Source organism: Halichoerus grypus, chromosome 4, assembly GCF_964656455.1.
Source record: "Halichoerus grypus chromosome 4, mHalGry1.hap1.1, whole genome shotgun sequence".
NCBI classification, from domain to species: domain Eukaryota; kingdom Metazoa; phylum Chordata; class Mammalia; order Carnivora; family Phocidae; genus Halichoerus; species Halichoerus grypus.
In genome coordinates, this window is record NC_135715.1 from 150,267,602 (window position 1) to 150,286,978 (window position 19,377).

At 35.2% G+C, this 19,377-nt stretch overlaps 1 protein-coding gene across 10 annotated transcripts in view; it reads left to right on the forward strand.

The window, feature by feature from the left end:
* PMS1 (PMS1 homolog 1, mismatch repair system component) overlaps nucleotides 1-12,331 on the forward strand; it is an 87,309-nt gene extending 74,978 nt beyond the window's left edge. For 8 of the 10 annotated variants that reach the window (XM_078071098.1, XM_036075485.2, XM_078071103.1 and 5 more), the window contains 4 exons: nucleotides 2,468-2,947; nucleotides 5,782-5,912; nucleotides 8,883-9,043; nucleotides 12,091-12,331. In XM_078071098.1, coding sequence (XP_077927224.1) covers nucleotides 2,468-2,947; nucleotides 5,782-5,912; nucleotides 8,883-9,043; nucleotides 12,091-12,255 — 937 coding nt within the window. In that variant the 3' untranslated portion in view covers nucleotides 12,256-12,331. The remainder of the gene's footprint in view (nucleotides 1-2,467; nucleotides 2,948-5,781; nucleotides 5,913-8,882; nucleotides 9,044-12,090) is intronic. The other 2 variants (XM_078071105.1, XM_078071106.1) reach the window with 1 other exon arrangement.
* The last annotated feature ends 7,046 nt before the right edge of the window (nucleotides 12,332-19,377 follow it).

The following is a 19,377-nucleotide window of genomic DNA, read 5'->3' on the forward strand; positions in this document are numbered from 1 at the left end:
GTCATATATTTTATATCTACATACAATATAAAACTCACTAAAATGCTTTATTTATTTATTTTTGTTTGGAGTTTTTATTTAAATTCCAGTTAGTTAACCTATAGTGTAATATTAGTTACAGGAGTAGAATTTAGTGATTCATCACTTACATACAACACCCAGTGCTTATCACAGCAAGTGCCCTCCTTAATACCCATCACCCACTTAGCCCATCCCCCCACCCACCTCCCTTCCAGCAACCCTCAGTTTGTTCTATTAACGAAGCTCTTATAAGGGGCGCCTGGGTAGCTCAGATGGTTAAGCATCTGCCTTTGGCTCAGGTCATGAGCCCATCTGGGATCAAGTCCCTCATCGGGCTCCGTGCTCTTTGGGGGAGACTGCTTCTCCCTCTGCCTCTCTCTCTTTCTCTCTCTCTCTGTCTGTCTTTCATGAATAAATAAATAAAATCTTTTAAAAAAAAAGAAGAAGCTCTTATGATTTGCCTTCTTTTCTTTTTTTTTCTCCTATGTTCATTTGTTTTGTTTCTTAAATTCCACATGAGTGAAATCATATGGTCAAAATGCTATTTTTTAAAAATTTAAAGTTATCTTTCAAAGAAATGAGAGTTTTTTTTTTTTTAAGATCCTTTTTTGCTATTTACCTACATAGTTAGCATTTTTGGTGCTTATCATTTTTTTCCTAGAGATCACAGTTCTATCTGGTGTCAACTCTTAATAGTGTAGTTATGCTGGCAACAGATTCTAGGATTTCTTTTATCCAAAAATGTCTATATCATCTTCATTTTTGAAGGACATTTTTGCTTTGTATCATTGAATTCTGGATTCTCTTGGCACTTAAAAGATGTTACTTACTGTCATCTGGCTCTACATTGCTTCTGATGAGAAGTTATATCCATCATTTGTGGTATTCTTTTTTTGTAATGTCTTTTTTTTTTTCCTCACACTGTTTTCAAGGATTTTGTTTGTCTTTGTTTCTCAGCAGTTTGATTCTAATATACCTAGCCGTGGATTTCTTTGTATTTATCCTGCTTGGGGTTCACTGACCTTCTTGGATCTATAAAATGTTTCATTTATCCAAATTGCCTAATTGTCATCCATAATTTTTTTCAAATGTTCTTTTTTTTCTCTCTTCACTTTTATATTTTTTATCTGGGACTCCAATTACATATATGTTGGGTGGCTTGTTGTGCCATAGGCCACAGGGATTTTTTTTAATCTTCATTTTTCTTTTGTTCAGATTGGATAATTACTGCTCTGTCTTCAAGTTTGTTGACCCTTTCTTTTGCCATCTCTGATCTGCTGTTAAGCCTACCCAGGGAATTTTTCATTTCAGATACTGTATACATTTTAGCTCTAGAATTTCCCTTTGGTTCTTTTTTATAATTTCCCTTCTCTGTTTAGATTCCTCTTCTATTCTCTCATTAGGATCATCTTTTCCTTTAAGTCCTTAAATATTTATGGAAACCTATTTAAAAAATAACTTTTTTTTTTCTCCAAATTCCAACATCTGAGTCATGTTGAGGTTGGTTTTTACTGGCCACTTTTTCTCTTGATCATGACTCATATTTTCCCGTTTTATTGTTTGAATGATAACTTTTGATTATTTAGTGGACATTGTGGGTGATATGTTAAAGAAACTCTAGATTCTATTGTCTTCTTCTGAAAAGTGTTGGTGTTTGTTCTGCAACTATTTAAGTTACTGACAGATCACACTGAGCTTGGAAGCCTGTTTTATACTTCCTTAGAGACTGTTTAAATTTTGCTCTTAATCCTAGGGCAGCTTCCTTAGTTCTAGGACATAGTTTTTCCCTCACCCTAGGATGTAGCCCTCATCAAGTTTTAATTTAAAGCCCAAAGTGTTTATTAAGCCATATAATTATATAGAATTCAGACTCCAAATTCCATTTACTTTGCAGTAGGTAGTCACTAAAATCTCTGTTTAGCTCATTTAACATTCTAGCAGTTGTTTTCCTCTAGGCTTCCACATATGGAATTTTCTGGGATTTTCTCCTTCAATTTCCAGTTGTTTTGGAAGCAAGGAACTCTGTTCTGGTTATTCAAGCCAGTAAGAGTGCAACTTATATAATGTGAAATAAAAATAAATAATAAAACTTATTTTAAAAAATTTTTAAAAAGAGTGTAGCTTATTGCTTGATTTTTTGCCACTCCCTTTAATGCTGGTAACTGCCCTTTGGGTAAAAGCTATATAAATATGGATCTCTTTTTCGAATGTTGAATCATTCCAATATCTGCCTGTTTTTGGTTGCTCTTCCATGTCCATTTTAAATAGTTGATTTCTGTATTTTCTTTAGAATTATAGTTATATATGGGAGGGTTAGTCCAATACAAGCTCCTTCATCATTTTCAGACTTGGAACACCAGCTCTTTGGTTTTTATAAAATTTACTTTAGATGGCTAATACATTTCTGATTATGACCTCATTAGTTCTATTTTATCTTTATTCCCAGATACGAAGAGAAGGCTACTAAAGATTTGGAACGATACAATAGGCAAATCAAGAGAGCCATTGAAAAGGAGCCACAAATATCATTTAAGGATGGCAGAAAAAAGATAAAGCCCACCAGTGCATGGAATTTGGCACAGAAGCACAAATTGAAAACTTCATTATCTAATCAGCCAAAAGTTGATGAGCTCTTTCAATCCCAAATTGAAAAAAAGAACCAAAACGTTAAAATAGTTCAGATCCCCTTTTCTATGGAAAACTTAAAAAAAAATTTTGAGAAACATAAAATTGACTTAGAAGAGAAGGAGGAACTTTGCTTGCTTCACAATCTCAAGTTTCCTGATGCGTGGCTAATTACATCCAAAACAGAGATAATGTTATTAAATCCTTACAGAGTGGAAGAAGCCCTGCTATTTAAAAGACTTATTGAGAATCATAAACTTCCTGCAGAGCCACTGGAAAAGCCCATTATATTAACAGAGAAGTATGGTGAAATAATATAATTCTTTTTTTAACTCTCAAAACATTTATCAATCTATACTAGATTAGAAACTGAAAGTAAAAAGTTGGAAGTGTTTTCTGGTAGGGAAAAGTTTATTTAAAGAAATCTTTTTTAAAACTTGATTTTCTAATCTTTAATGGAATTGTTTTTAAATAAATAATTTTAGAGTATTCTAGATAGTTTACTTCTAAAGTTAGTAAATATCAACTTCAATTCTCCTGTACACTAGTGACTTGCCTAGGATAATTTTGAAGTTAGGTTGTCATGACTCTCTGTCATTTTACACTCTTTAACATTTCAAATATACACCAAAAAGAATTATATAATGGATGCCTTTATCAACAATTATCAAGATTTTGCCACATTTGTTTATTTTTCCTTTCAAATATATATATGTATATTATGCATATATATACATACACACATATTTTCTTTTTATTTCCTAAAGTTTTTTTTGATTTTTTTATTATGTTAATCACCATACATTACATCATTAGTTTTTGATGTAGTGTTCCATGATTCATTGTTTGTGTATAACACCCAGTGCTCCATGCAGAACGTGTCCTCTTTAATACCCATCACCTAAAGTTTTTTTAGACAATTCCCACCCAAACATATTTCAATTTCTCTCTCTTAAAAATGACTTACCTAACCACAACGACTTTTTCCTATCTTTCACAATATTAATTCCTTGGAAGTATTCCTCATTTTCTCAAAATAACTTTTTTATAGTTTTTAAATTGTTAAGTTTAATTTGTAACTAAACAAGATCCAGCTATTACATTTTGTCTGTCTCTTAAATCTCTTCTAAATATCACAACATTAACTTGTTGATACTAAGTCACTTGTTAGAATATCTTGTTGTCTCGGATTGTCCCTTTGCTTCCTCATGGTAGTGTTCAACTTGTTTTTTCCTCTCCCATGTTTAAACGGAAGTTAGCTCAGGAGGATTGAATAGATTTAGATTCTACTTTCTGGTATGACTATTTAATAGGTTGTGATATGTGCTTCATATTTCATCACATCAAAAGGTACTTATCACTGGCTTCAGCCGCTGACAGCCTGCTCTCATACCTTAAAATTCCCTGTCAACCTTTCCGTCTAATGGTTTCATCCATTGATGATTGTTGCCTGAACTGATTTTATTATAGATTGCAAAATGGGGTATTTCCCTTTAATATCCTACATGAGCAAATTGTTTTGTGTAAAAATGAATAGCTAACAGCTAGCCTATTAACATTTCCCTTTTTTATATTTAATATTTCTTTTCTTGGTCTGACAGGAGAGAATCCTATGTCTGAAAAGGAGATAAAAACCTGAAATTAGAAAGAGATTGAGGGTTTGTTCTCTACGACACTTCACTGGATAACTCTGTTTCAGAACTCCCAAGAATAAATAAAAAATCTTTAATACAATTGTGCTAAAAGCCCTGCTACCAAATTATGATTAGGATTGCTTTCAATCTGTAGATCATATTGGGGAGAATTGCCATCTTAACAATACTGCATCTTCCAATCCATGAACAATGGTCTCCATTGATTTAAGTCTTCTTTAGTTTCTCTCAGCAGCATTTTGTAGTTTTCAGTATAAAGGTATTGTTTTTTTGAAAAATTGTTCCTAAGTATTTTGTTTTTTGATGCTAATATAAATGGAGTTATTTTTTGAATTTCATCTTCTAATTATCTGCTCTTGATACATATAAAAATACAATATAATTCTATATTTAAAAAAAAAAAAAAGCCCTGCTACCAGAAGGAAAAAAAATGCCAGGACACAGGGAAAACATTTGTCAGAGCTGTCTTTTTAATAAGGCAACAGTAATCACATTCACCTAAATCCAGCATCTTTCATAGTATTCTCTTAAGATTGGTTTAGCAAACTGTCAAAGAATTAGAAAAAGAATTAATACAGATTTTTGCTGTATTAAACAGTTCAAAAATCTGATAGTACTTTTTCTTTCTTCCCTTAAAAAGAGCTAGGGTGTATCTGAAATTTTAAATATGATTACTTTTCTAAGTGGTATTTGTGAACTTTCATTTATATCTTAAAAATCATTTTGTACTTGTACAAATTAAACGTTTTTAAAGATGTTTTCCTTTGTGATATTCTGTTATTCAAAAACAAATACATTAAAAACTATTATTTGGGGCCCATACTAGCCTGAAAATAAATCTTTCTTATTTGAACATGGACAACAACAAAGCTGAATTCAAAATTGTTTTCACCCTTCTTTTGAAATGTGACATGCCCATCACAATTAATATAAGTTTTTCTGAAAGAGCGTAATTATTGATTGGGCTCAGTTTTCTCACTATGGTTCTAATGCAGATTGTGTAGTTTATCTCTCAATGGAGTAATTTAGATCTCTATAAAATAGAAAGTAAGAGCTCAGTAATAACAAAAATGGCTAATGTTTGTTGAGGAGTTACCATATGATAGGAACTTTACTAAGCCCTTTGATCTTCACAACAACCTTATGATAAAATAATAATAATATAACAATGGCATTTATAAAGTTTTCATTTGTATTATATAGAGAGAGCACAGTTTTTGATTTCACATTTAGTTTGTAATGTTCTAAAAGATAGAAACTTTCTTTTATGTCCATTCTTCTTTCTGTTTACTGTATATAGTAGGTCTTCTAAAAGATATTAACAGAGGTGTAAAAAAAGTAAAATTTCTCACAGGGCTACTTACATCTTTGTATTTTGGTTACTGATCATTTTTAAGGGGCCCTTGCATTAACTTTTTTCCATAAATCCTTTTATTTCATTTTACATATTTAGTAAGTTAAAGGACCATAATTTCTTTTTCAGTCTTTTTAATGGATCTCATTATTTAGAGATTTTATGTAAAATGACCACAGATGATCAGAGATATAGTGGATCAACTTACCTGTCTGATCCTCGTCTCACAGCAAATGGTTTCAAGATAAAATGGATACCAGGTATGATTATATGGTTTACTGTTTTCTGACTTAGAAAAAATAAGTCTTGTTCCAGAAGTTTCATTTGGGTTTCATAATGTATATATCAGGGTATATTTTTGCCTCACCAAAAGTACCGTGTCAGCTATGTAAAAGCAATCATATTTCAAAAAGGTCATTCATACCTTCTACCTCAGTCTTGGATATTTAGATTTGGAGTAGCCTCAATGTTTTCTCATTATAACAACTAATATCGAATAATTATAATTTACAGGACACTATTCTAAGTAGTAAATGTATTAATTTATTTAATCTTCCTAATAGCCCTATGAAGTAAACTGTCTCCATTTTATAGATGGAAAAGTCAAGGCACAGTGAAGTTTGCTTAAGGGTGCCAGTTAGTAGTAGAACCAGAATTTGAACCCAAGCACCTTTACAGTCTAGCTTTTAACTAACTTGTTACATTGCTTCCTACAAAACTTGAGATATTTACTTCATAAAGTAGTTGTGAGCACTAGAGAGTTACTTAGGGAAATCAGTTAGCATAGTACTTGCCAATGGTAGGTGTTCGAATATTCTCTTTTCTTCCCATCTTCAGTACCCCTTTCAGTCATTTCTTTTAGCCATTTAGTCCTCCCAGAAATCTTCCTTGAGACCCCTAGCATCTTCTTAATTTATTTGAAATGTGAAGCAAGGGGTGTGTATAGGTATGTGTGTAATAAGGTATTTTTTTCTTAATCTGTTTTTCTAATTAACTATGTGGTATTGCTGGCAGGTGCCATTTTTTTCATGAAAAATGTTATCACAGCAATTTTTTTTAAGGTTAGGATAACTACTTCCTTGTCTTTTCCAAGAACATGTTTATTTTTTAGTTACCCACTAAGTTTCTGTCTGACAAACGCTTTTAGCTCTTAGCTTGTGGATAGTGTTTTTTAAGTCCTGTTGAATGCCAGGTTCTTTGCAAGGCACCAACGATATAAAAATGAGTAAGAGTCATCTGCAAACTGACTTGATTTTGATTGGAATTAATTTTTCTTAGATTGTGATCAGCATTATTTATCTTAGCAATAACAGATCAAATTAAAAACTCTCATGTTTTCTTCTTTTTTAAGCCTTTTCTTCCTGCATTAATTTTTATGTTATGTTTTCTTAAAGACCATGTCTCCTCTTCGTGAGTTTGTTGTCTTGGACTAACTTTGGATGAGCAGTTTTCCAGTTGTCACAAAACATCTTTGAATGATAAGGACATTTAAAAGAGATGTATTCCTCCATCTGACTTTGAGGGAAAAGTTTCTGAATGTGATCCTGAGAATTTTGCTTGTTCATGGGAATAGTTTTTTGTTCTACATCAATAAGAATTCTGTATTTTAAGTAGTGAAAACTTGTCAAACCACTTACTCATTTGAAGTATTTTCCCTGAAAATTGGGAAGCATTTCATAGAATCTTAGAATTCTTGAAAGTTTATTGTTACATGGTTCCAAATGTCTGTAAGTTTCCCATACCAGAATTTTGCAAACACGATGATTAAAATATTCCTCAATTTCTTCATCTGTTGCCAAATACTTTACCCATATCCACAAGTAATTCTGTGAAATGTTTATGATCTTCCAGGGCAAATGTAGTCACTATTAGACTTTTCCATATAATTGTTCTGTAAAAGGTAAAGAACCAGCAATAGTGAAGAGTCTCTGGGCTAATATTTTTGTAATTTCCTTATCTATATATGTAAAAAGATGTGAACTATAATATTCTACTTCTTCCTCTTTGCCTATGTAAATCCTGTTTCAAGTCCCATTTAAGTTCCCCTGGTTGCTCAAATTCTCATTTTGTCTCCCTTGACCAAACTCTGTGTTTTATTCCTTAATGCTTGATTATAGATCTTCTCTTACTCTCCAGTTGTTTCCAGGGATGCCTGGTCTGTTTAGTGTACCACCATTGCATCTTATCCAGGTCAAGGAAGTGATCTGTAACTGGAAACAGATTAGGGATAGGATCACTGACATCTCAGGATCTGAAACTCTTCAGGCTACATCACTCCTTTTTTTTTTTTATTCATCTGTTGATAACTACCACTTACCCAACATTGAACTGTCTCATTTTCTTAATTTTGGGTAACATGGTGGACTTAAATATTAAGAACACTGTTACACAGTTAGAGCCAAAGAAGTCAAATATCTGCTATTTTGCAACATCTTAAAATGCATTCCAAAGCCAAATTTGATCCTTTGGAATTTATGCTGTTATGGGTATTTTACCCCATTATATATCTAATCATGTAGCTGGTTTTTAGTTTTATTTTAGTCACTAAATTATTTAAAGTAGTTTAATAAATGTCAGTTTTAAATATTGTTTTACTAAAATATTTTGAGTCAACATTACTGAGTAAACAGTATTTCATTCTCTCAAATTAGTAATATATTAATAAGTTACTATAGTGGTAATCATTTTGCAATATATAAGTGTGTCAAATCAATACTATGTATACCATAAACTTAGTGTTTATCAATTATATCTCAATAAAACTGGAAAAAATAAATTACTATGTGAGTATTTTTATAATTTGTAAGTTAAAATAATCATAGAAATAATTCAGGCCTTTAAGTTAGTACTAAACTAGTAGAATAGAATTTGAACAGCAGCAGTTGTTAAAACACTTAAACCAGTTTTATTTTAATAAATATCATGGGACTCCATTTTCTCTCCAAAGAAAGAAATGTTCTAAACAAATGTAGGGAACAGAAGTGCAATAACTAAGATTAAATTAAGTGATATAAAGCACATGTGGTGTCTATGAGCACTTGTGACTTAATGTGAAATCCTATGGGAAATTATTATTTGCTTTCCAAATAAGGAACAAAACTTTATCCTGACTATATTAAATTCTAAGGAAGGTTCACTAAATGTTTTAACAGTGATTTTGTTTTTAATAGACATTTTCTGGAATATAATTTAAACAAAACTATCTACATGTGGTTTTATTTTTCTTTTAGGTGTTTCCATTGCCGAAGACTACTTGGAAATAGAAGAAATGGCTAATTGTCTCCCATTCTATGGAGTGATGGACTTAAAAGAAATTCTTAATGCTATATTAAACAAAAATGCAAAGGAAGTTTATGAGTGTAGACCTCGCAAAGTGATAAGTTATTTAGAGGTATGCATTAGATTATGTAGGTTGGTTAGGTTTTAACATACTTAACTATTTCTTAATAAAATAGTAAATTTTCAAAATAGTAAAGTTTCTATAAGGTTTATTATCTGTTTCTAAGAAGAAATACTACTAAAAAAAAAATTCCATTAAAAATTTCATATCATAGACTGGTTGTAGTAAACTCTATAATGGATCCTTACTCTAACATTATTTCTTGAGTGCATATTGAGGAAGAGCCTTAATGCATGAGACCCTTTATAGTGAAGTTCTTTCTGATTTTTAAGAAGGGGTTCAAAATTTCTCTCTTTATACCAAATACCTGTCTATAAAGAACTACAATGGGATTTCAATCCCTGATCTCTTCAAGAGCAAAAAGGGAAGAAAAAAAGATGTATTATTGAATAAAAGGAAATTTTAGTTACCTAGGAATATCTACCACAAATGAGAAATGTAACAGTGGGTTAAAAAATAAGTTCTGAAGTAATAGGGGATGGAGGAAGATTATAAGGTTTTAAATGTCCCAAGTATAGGATAGTGGTTGGAAAACAATAGTGAATGTCTCTATGTTTGAAGTTCTATCCCTCAAGTTTGGTATTATTTCAAAAACAAGCCAAACGTAAATAATATTTGTTTTCTCCCTTTAAAAAAAAATGGGCCACTTTTGTTTAGACTATAATAATGATCTACCCACTGTATTCTGAGGGTCAGGCTTCAGGAAAGTCCACTTTTTACCCTTTCCGAAGATTGTATTCAGTAGCATTCTGTAAGTCCTTCAAGAGCTTTGACTTGTGGAACTTCCTAGCCTATTGTGTGAGCAGTTTAACACTGATAGTTTCTTTTTTCTTTTTTTAATTTTTTATTGTAATGTTAATCACCATACATTACATCATTTGTTTTTGATGTAGTGTTCCATGATTCATTATTTGTGTATAACACCCAGTGCTCCATGCAGAACGTGCCCTCTTTAATACCCATCACCAGGCTAACCCATCCTCCCACCCCCTCCCCTCCAGAACTCTCAGTTTGTTTTTCAGAGTCCATCATCTCTCATGGTTCGTCTCCCCCTCTGATTTAACACTGATAGTTTCTAATGACTTCAAAAGCAATCTTTTCTTGTGGAAGAGGTATTATAAACTTAAATGAAGGTTGAAGGAGTTGAGGTAGTGTTTTGTGTATTGAAAAGCCATGTAGGAAAAAATATGATTTCAAAAATAAAAAGAGTGGTTGGGATTAGATATAAATATTTTTACTAATATTATACCTCCCATTACATTAAGTCAGTTGTGGATTGATTATTATGGAAGAGAGTTTAGGAAAAAAAGAACTTCTGTAAGATCTACAGGAATACTTCCATTTAAGGTCAAGCTGAATAAGATGAATCAGAAATAAAGATAGGAGAGTAAAAGAAAAACCAGTAGAGGGGTAGATATAAAGGTCAAGGGAGGAAAGAAATTTAAAAATGAGAAAGTAGTATCAGATTCTTTATAGAGTAATAGTTGCTTGAAGACCATCTGGTATGGCTGCTAGATGGCAGTGATAATAGAAAAGTAGTCCAGATGGAAGACCTACCAATGGCTAAAGAGTGGGGAAGTTAGTGAAAAAGTGTAGGCAGCAAGTCATATGGTGGTAAAAAGAAGAGAGATTAGCTTGTCTGTGTTGTTAGTGGAAAAGACTGACATAAAAGATTGGAGAGCAGATGTTCCAAAAGAGGCAGGAAGGAAGATGGAATAACGATAGAAGTTTTAGAAAGGAGAAACTTCTCTCAGTCAAGAGCAGAAGAGAGGGAAAGTGGAAGTAAAATTATTTGGAGGTAAACTTGAGAGAAGTCATGTATGATACATGTGATGAAGGTGTAGAAGAAGTTATCTACTGCAAGTGAGGAGGCTGGGGAGGCATTGGGGATTTTTGAGTATAGTAGAAAAGATCTGAACATAAGAGCTGTAGGTACTGTAAGAGAAGATTGATTAGAGAAGACTAAGATGTTCAAATGGCATTGAGCACTCATAAGAGCTGACATTGATATTGGATCCAGCCAGGATAGTTTGGTGATTTTCCAACAGTACATGGTACAGTTTATCCAAGTATAAGGATTACAAGATGAATATGGTAGAACAAGAACATTTGAACCCGTAATGTATAGGAGAAACTGTGTTAGGTCCTAGAGGAATATAAAGTTGAATTACGTTCTAGTAGGAATCAAGAAGGAATAGAGGAAGCTAGAAATAGTATCCTTAATGTCTTACTCTCTGTGCCTTAAATAGGGAAAGATGACAAGAAGGGTGCTGGTGGGGCAGAGCAACAAGGAGGGACTGAGGAGATCAAAGGTCAAAGTGAAGAAAAGAATAGGTGTAGTTGGAAAGGAGTAGGATGGTTGGAAAGATAATGGGAGAGGGTATGTAGTTAGAATAATATTAGGCTCAAGCTCTTTGAAGTACAGTTTTTTTTTAATAAATCTTCAAAGAAACCAGTCTGCTAATACCATTTACCCCTAAATGCTCAGTTTTTTCTATCAGAAAACAGCATCACCATACCAAAAATGTGGACATTATCCTTGATTCTGTATCCTTCATAACCAGTTCATCAACAGGTTTTGACTCTACCTCCCGTTCATGTCAGGACTCTTTTTTTTTTTTTCCTTAAGAGAGGGAGAGGGGGGTGTGGGGAGAGGAAGAGGGAGAGAGAAAATCCCAAGCAGGCTCGATGCCCATTGTGGAGCCCATCATGGGGCTCGATCCCATGACCCTGAGATCATGACCTGCATTGAAATCAAAAGTTGGACGCCCAACTGGCTGAGCCACCGAGATGCCCCAAAATTTTCTTTGTCTTTTTATCTGTTTTGTTTCTTTGCACTAGAATATAAATTTCACATGAGCAAGGATGTTTGTCTTACTCTCTACTGTGTGTAAAACCTACAGTAGTGACTAACACTTAATATGTGAGTGAATGAATAATAAGAATATAATCTATTTTCTGTCTTCTTTCTTGCCAGGAATAAAATGTTTTCTGCTTCAGGGTGTATCATGGTAAAACATATGGCTTTCTCTTCACAGGGAGAAGCAGTGCGTCTATCTAGACAGTTGCCCATGTACTTATCCAAAGAGGACGTCCAAGACATTATCTACAGAATGAAGGACCAATTTGGAAATGAAATTAAAGGGTGTGTTCATGGTCGCCCATTTTTTCATCATTTAACCCATCTTCCAGAAACTACCTGATTAAATATGTTTAAGAAAATTTGTTACTATTGAAATTGATTTGGTAATAAAATAATATGAGTCAGTTTTTAAACCATCTTTGTACTATCATGTGTTAGTTATTTTATAAGTGAAGCTTCACTGATTTCTATATATAAAAAAATTTCAAAAACTTAAACTAACGTCAACTATTCAATTTATTCTCAAGAGCCAGCCTTCATAATAATTAATTGGTTGTAAACTCCAAACTGAAAATACCTAGTATTCTTGGGTGGTTGATTTACTAAGGGCTGTGGGTTGAATTGTGTCCCCAAAATTCGTAGGTTGAAGTCGTAACCCCATTGTGATGGAATTTGGAGATGGGGCCTTTTCAGAGGTAATTAGGTTTAGATGAAGTCATGAGGGTAAGGGCCCTCATGGTGCGATTAGTGCCCTTGTAAGACATCAGAGCTTTTGCTCACGCTCTCTCCTTTTTTCCCACCAACTCCCATGTGAGGATACAGAGAGAAGGTGGCCCTTTATAATCCAGGAATAGAGCTCTCACCAGAAACCAAGCATGCTGACACCTTGATCTTGGACTTCTAGTCTCCAGAACCGTGAGAAAATAAATGTTGTTCTTTTAAGCCACCCAGTATGTGGTATTATATGATGGCAGCCTGAGTGGACTAATACACTGGGTCAGTCCTGTGCAGAGAGAAATCAAAGACTGAGCTGGCATATCTGACAGAAGTTGTCCATGTTGTTTAAAGTAGGATGGAGAGATGGAGTGGGAGAAAGTGAGAAAATGAAGTTTAGAGGAAGAAAGTTTAGCTTTCAAAATCCTGCCATTTCTCTTGGGGTAACAGTTTAGAAATTGCTCTCTCTTATATGGAAATTATTGGGCTTTGGGGTCAACATTTGTCAGGAATGGGAAGATCCAGAGATTTAACAGAAAATTTAGGTTAAGATTATTCATTATGTCCTTTAAAAAACTAGGTCCCACACATAGAGTACCAAAACACTTGATTTACAAAAAGTTGAAATATTTTTTAATGGATATATTTGTTTTATAAAGTAAGATGTGTTATACTGGTTACACTGTCTCCATACTCAGTGTCATCTCCCATAATTCTCAAGAAGTTTTCAATTCCTAAGAACCTTGTGTCCAGAGGTACAAATTGTGATACATGGAATTCTACCTGTAGCCAAGCCTTTTTTCCCTGCCAACATGATCCTCTTACCCATAACCTAAATACTATATTTTTTCCATTATCCCCTTTGAAAGCTTAGGGTCCTTCTCTGGGAGACATTTCTGAGAGTAATCCTTTTTAAATTACTGGGTAAACTGAGGAAGGAGAAGCCCACAGAGATACAGAAGATGACGAAATTTGCATCACACATTTGTACCAGCGCTAAGCAAAATTTAGGACTCATTTTCTAGCTGGTAACAGTCAATTGTTGGAAGAGATCCCATGACAGCCTCTAAGATGAATAAACTTACTTTGCTTTTTCTTTGCAGCCTTGGATTGTGCGCAGTCAGGCTAGTAATGACGGCAGGTATTTACTACCTATCTGCTGGATACACGATGCACTTACTTAGCTTGTATGATCTCCATTTAATCTTCACAACAAATTTAGGATTGTAGGTACTATTGAGACTCTATCCCTAGAACTCATGTTCTTTACCACTGTTACACTGCCTGCCCTGAGAAGTAGGCCCTATAGAGTTGTTAAGTCAACAAAAGTATTTGGGGGGAAAGCGCACAAAGCACTCCCTGGCACCACTGTAAGGAATGCTAGCTCAACCTTGGGCTGCAGCATTTTCTCTAAGGGACTTTGGTGGGTGGGATCCGGGCTGGTTCAGCTGGGGCCCCGCCTCCTGGCTCCCTAGGAGGCCGCGGAAGCCCCGCCCCCGCGCGCTGCCCTGGCTGCCCTCCCCATTCCCCCACAAGCCCTTGCAGCAGCCGTGGCCCCACGGGACAAAATGGCTGGAGCGGGCGGCTGCGACGGCGAAGCCCTGGCTCCCAGGGTGGAGGTAACGGCCACTGCAGTTTGGGAGGCTGGCGCTGGGCATCAAGGGCGAGGGGAGGACATCTGGAGAGAAAGAAAAGCCTACCCTAAATTCCCCTTTTTCTCACGAGGCTGGGGTTTGCCTGGGGAGGGGGAGAACTCTCAGGGTGTGGATTTTCCAAAGAGCTCTTGAGACCCAAGGGCCTAACTTAGCATCCCAGCCATAGCTATAGCACAGAAGTGGTGCCAAAGCCATGCAGAGGCGAGGCCTGCAGGCCTCCCGATGTTGGACCTTTTGCCTTGAAGGTAGCCATGCATGGTCCAGCAGTGCCTACAAAGTTACGTTTATTTAACCTACTGATAATGTTAGGCCTTAATTCCGATGGACAGGTTTTTGTCGTTATTTACACTGGCTATTTGATTCTCTGTGATCTTACCCAGATTTTGGGGCTGGGATTGTAGGAATTGCAATCTATCTCACCAGCAGCCTGCGTTTCTTAACTATGACCGATTTATTGGGCACCCAAATGTTGACCCACTAACCTAAAAACCAAAGTTGCCAAGCAAACTAAAATACCAATAATGATATTAAGGTATTTAAATGAATTAGACTTGTTCTTGGAGCATTGTAGATTGATTATGGCAAACCAGTGTTGGTGGATTCATAGTTAATAAAAAGTCTTTGAGGTGGTCTAATCGAAATAATTTTACAGATGAATAATTAAATGATTTGCCTCAGTACCCACAGATGATCTAGTTACTCTACTAGTTCTACTTCAAATGTTACTACCATAAACAAAACAAAGTACTGAAAGAATAAATTTTACTGCAAAGCCAAATTAAAAAAATGACTTGATTTGTCAATTACTTTATAAGCATGAATAATTAAGAGCTAACTGTTACCTTAGTCTAGATCTTTTGGTTAGTCTCACCTAAACTTAAAGAATTTTTAGTCTTCAAATCCTTTATTGTTTTCAGTAATACTAGCAATACACCACTTAATTCTCACCACTGCTACCTTGAGATTTTCTCTGCTTATTTTTTATTACACTTTTTATTCCTCCTTAAACCACTACAAATTAATATAACGATCCTTTCTCTAGTTTTTAAAATGCTGTCCCAGTGGTTATCAAATTTGAGCCACACAAATTTGAACCACTGCCCTATCCTATATCAAAGTTCCCCAACAATCTCAAATCCATTTCTTTTAGCTCATTTTTCATCTCTGCAATGAAGATGCTGAACTTGACCCCCAAGTGCACAATCATTTCTAACATTCCATATTTTGTTTCTTCCTGTTTTGTCTTGAACATTCATTAGCAGGACCTGGAATAACCTCTTTTCAGTTAATTATTACTACATTACTGTTGACCATATTTAACTGCCTCTGAACTAGGCCACTTTTTCCATAAATTCTTTTAAACTAATCGGGGGGGTGGGGGTGGGGATAGATTTCTTCCACCCTACTCAAACTGGACTAGAAACACTAAAACAAACCTCTCCATCTCTACTTTAGTTGTATATTCATTTCTTCGTTTATTCAATAACGTTTACTGAGTGTCACACTCAGTGCTGAACACAGACTACAAAGACATTCTTTGCCCTCTAGAGGAGAAAACTATTGCAGTACAATATGAATATTAGGAGGATATGTAGTATGTACTATGGAAGCATAAAAGGGTACCCACTCCAACTTGGAGAAACCTATGGAAGAAACTAGTAAGCTGAACCTCGATAAGGAATTATCTGGGAGAAGAAAGAAAAGAAGGGTATTTCAGGCAGACAGAATAGCATGTGTCAGTACATGGATGAATGCAGGGAATTCTATATCATTGGATCTTGAGGAGTAAATGGAGATTGGATTAGAATAATAGGCAGTACACGGGGCGCCTGGGTGGCTCAGATGGTTAAGCGTCTGCCTTCGGCTCAGGTCATGATCCCAGGGTCCTGGGATCGAGTCCCACATTGGGCTCCCTGCTCAGCGGGGAGCCTGCTTCTCCCTCTGCCTCTCTCTCTCTGTCTCTTATGAATAAAGGAATAAAATCTTAAAAAAAAAAAAGAATAACAGGCAGTACATTGTTCATAAAGGGTCTCGGGCCTCTAAGGATTTGGAAAAATTTTTTTAAAGATTTTATTTATTTGAGAAAGAGAGAGAGAGAGAGAGACCACAAGCAGGGGGAGGGGCAGAAGGAGAGGGAGAAGCAGATTCCCTGCTGAGCAGGGAGCCTGAGGTCGCGGGGCTCAGTCCCAGGACCCTGGGATCATGCCCCGAGCTGAAGGCAGATGCTTAACCAACTGAGCCATCTAGGCGCTCAAAGGATTTGGAAAATTTTATCATAAGGACTGTGGGAAGGCATTAAATTTTTTTTTTCTTTTTTTTAAATTACGTTAATCACCATACATTACATCATTAGTTTTTGATGTAGTGTTCCATGATTCATTGTTTGCATATAACACCAAGTGCTCCATTCAGTAAGTGCCCTCTTTAATACCCATCACCAGGCTAACCCATCCCCCCACTCCCCTCCCCTCTAGAACCCCTAGTTTGTTTCTCAGAGTCTATAGTCTCTCATGGTTCATCTCCCCCTCAGATTTCCCCCCCTTCATTAAATTTTTAAGCAGGGAAGTTCACAGTAAGGTTCAGAAGACTGTAGCCAAGTTAAAAGCAGAACAAGTTAGCAGGCTACTTAAGAATTCAGACAGTGTAAGTGATCCAAATGGAAAGAGATAAAGGCTCTGTAGTAAGGAAGAGAGTCTATTTGACAGGTATTGAGGCCCTCATCTCTGACATGATGCCATAATAGAATTAAAGTGGAAAAGAAGTCTCTCCTCATTTGGCTAATTTATGGTGATACCAGATTACTAGAAGAATGGAGGCTCATTTGCCTTTCCTTTCTTTACTAAGAAGTCAATGTAATTGCAGCTAATTCTTTTGAGTTTCTCACAGACTAGGAAAATCATTCAATCTCTTTTTAGAAAATTATTAAATCAGGTGTTTAAGTTGTAATCTAGGCTTGTATCTGGGGCCTTTTGGAAACTAACCTAAAGTTTCTAGCTGTTCCTTAAATGAAATAGTTTTATTTATAAAGGACTTCAGTATTCAAATATATTTCCTAGCAAGACAAAGTAATGGCTGGCAAATTAAAAATTATCTTTAATGTTGAACTGATTTTTTAAGAACTTTCTTGTAGGTGTTTTATGTTTTATAATTTAGATCATAGAAATGAGTGATGAGTTAAGAAGAAACAAGCAAAAGATTGTGAGTGGATTGAACGTATTTTTGGAAGAAAATGGTATGTTCTCAAAAGTTAATTTTATTTATTTAAAAAGGACATTTTTGGTTTTAAATTGGCTTTCATTTAATCTAAAGACATTGGTAAATAACAGCAAATTAACTTGCAAGACAGTGATGCTGTCCTGCCCAAAAATATATTTTGAGTAATTCACTAATAATAGCAAAAAACATTTCCATGTGACTTTATATATAACTAGTTAAATGTACATAAGGTACTTATTATCTATTTTGAAGTTCTTTGCACCTTTTTGGGTCTGTCTCCTTAGCTTCCCTACTTACATAAAAAAAAAAAACTGTCATAGGTCAAACATTTTCCCACATACATAGTGATAATCCTTGATGTCCCAGATAAAAACAAGATTTCCACTCCACACATGTAGTTTCTAACTTGTCAAAGATTTTATAGGGGCAGTCAAGTTTTAGCTATTTTTTCCACTTAAAACCAAAGTTAAATGTACAATACTTCTCCAAAGTTGGAAGAAGGATACTTCATGTTTTCTAGGTTTCTTCAGATGAGAAGTGTAAGGATACCCTGTGTATACTAGTGTATGAATATGGTCCAAGTCAGCACTTCCCAAAACTTTAGTATATGTGCTGCCGCAGCGAGCACAGCACTTCCCAAAACTTTAATGTGCATGTGAATTTGTTGGGCATCTTGCTAAAATACATGTCTGATTCAATAGTTCTGGGGCAGGATCTGATATTCTGCATTTCCAACATTTCTACTGGTTCGGGAAGAGTACACATAATCCTTTGGCCAAATGCTAGGTTCTTAAAACAGAATACAGATACATTTTTAATATAAACGTATACTGAAAATCAAATAATCAGAACTATGAATCTGTTTATGGTTCTCTATTCTCAATTTTAATTGGGAAGTTAGATTTAGGTTTTCTTACGGGACAACCATTCTTTATTTAAGAAGTTGGATTTAGGGGTGCCTGTGTGGCTCAGTCAGTTGAGCCTCTGGCTCTTGATTTCTGCTCAGGTCATGATCTCAGGGTCCTGAGATGGAGCCCTGAAGCCCTGCCTTAGGCTCTGCTCAGCAGGAAGTCTGTTTTTCTCCCTCTCCTCAGGCCCCTCCCCCTATATGCACTCTCTCTCTCCCTCTCAAAATAAATAAGTAAATCTTAAAAAAAAAAAAAAGAAGTTGGATTTATATATTCTCAAGAATGTTACTGAGGTAGCTGGCTCTGAACTGGCCACCATCAATTCTTACCTTCTTGTACCCACAAGCCATTCCCCCATTAAGAGGTGGAGACTATTCCTCTACTTCCTTAAATCTGGGCTACTTTAGATTACTTCGACCATTAGATTATAACAGAAGTGACACTATATGCCTTCCAAGATGAAATCCTAGAAGCTTTGAAGCTTTCCTCCTGGCTCTCTTGAAACAGTTTCTCTGAGGAAGTCATCACCTCATAAGAAGCCATTCTACCTTGAGCCTGTTATAAGAAAGCACAAGCTAGCCAGGTGGAGAGAAATGCTTGACTACCTATTTCTAGTTGTTCAGCCATCCTAAGCTCGGGTGCCAGGTAGTAAGGGAAGATGCCTTCAGATGACTCTAGCCTCAGTTGCCATCTGTTACAATTAGATGAAATACTTCCAGTGAGAACCGCCCAGCTGAGCTCATCAACCCCCAGGACCATGAAAGATAAATTGTTAAACCACTGAGTTTTGATGTGGTTTATTATACAGAGGTAGACAAACAGAACACTTACATTATGCCAATTTGAGAAGGTTTATTACTAAAATGTCATGTTGATTGTTGAGAAAATGATCAGTGTAGGAATTGCAAATTCATCTGAAATTTTCATACAAAAATGTTGTAGTCTTTTTTTAATATAAATTTATTTATG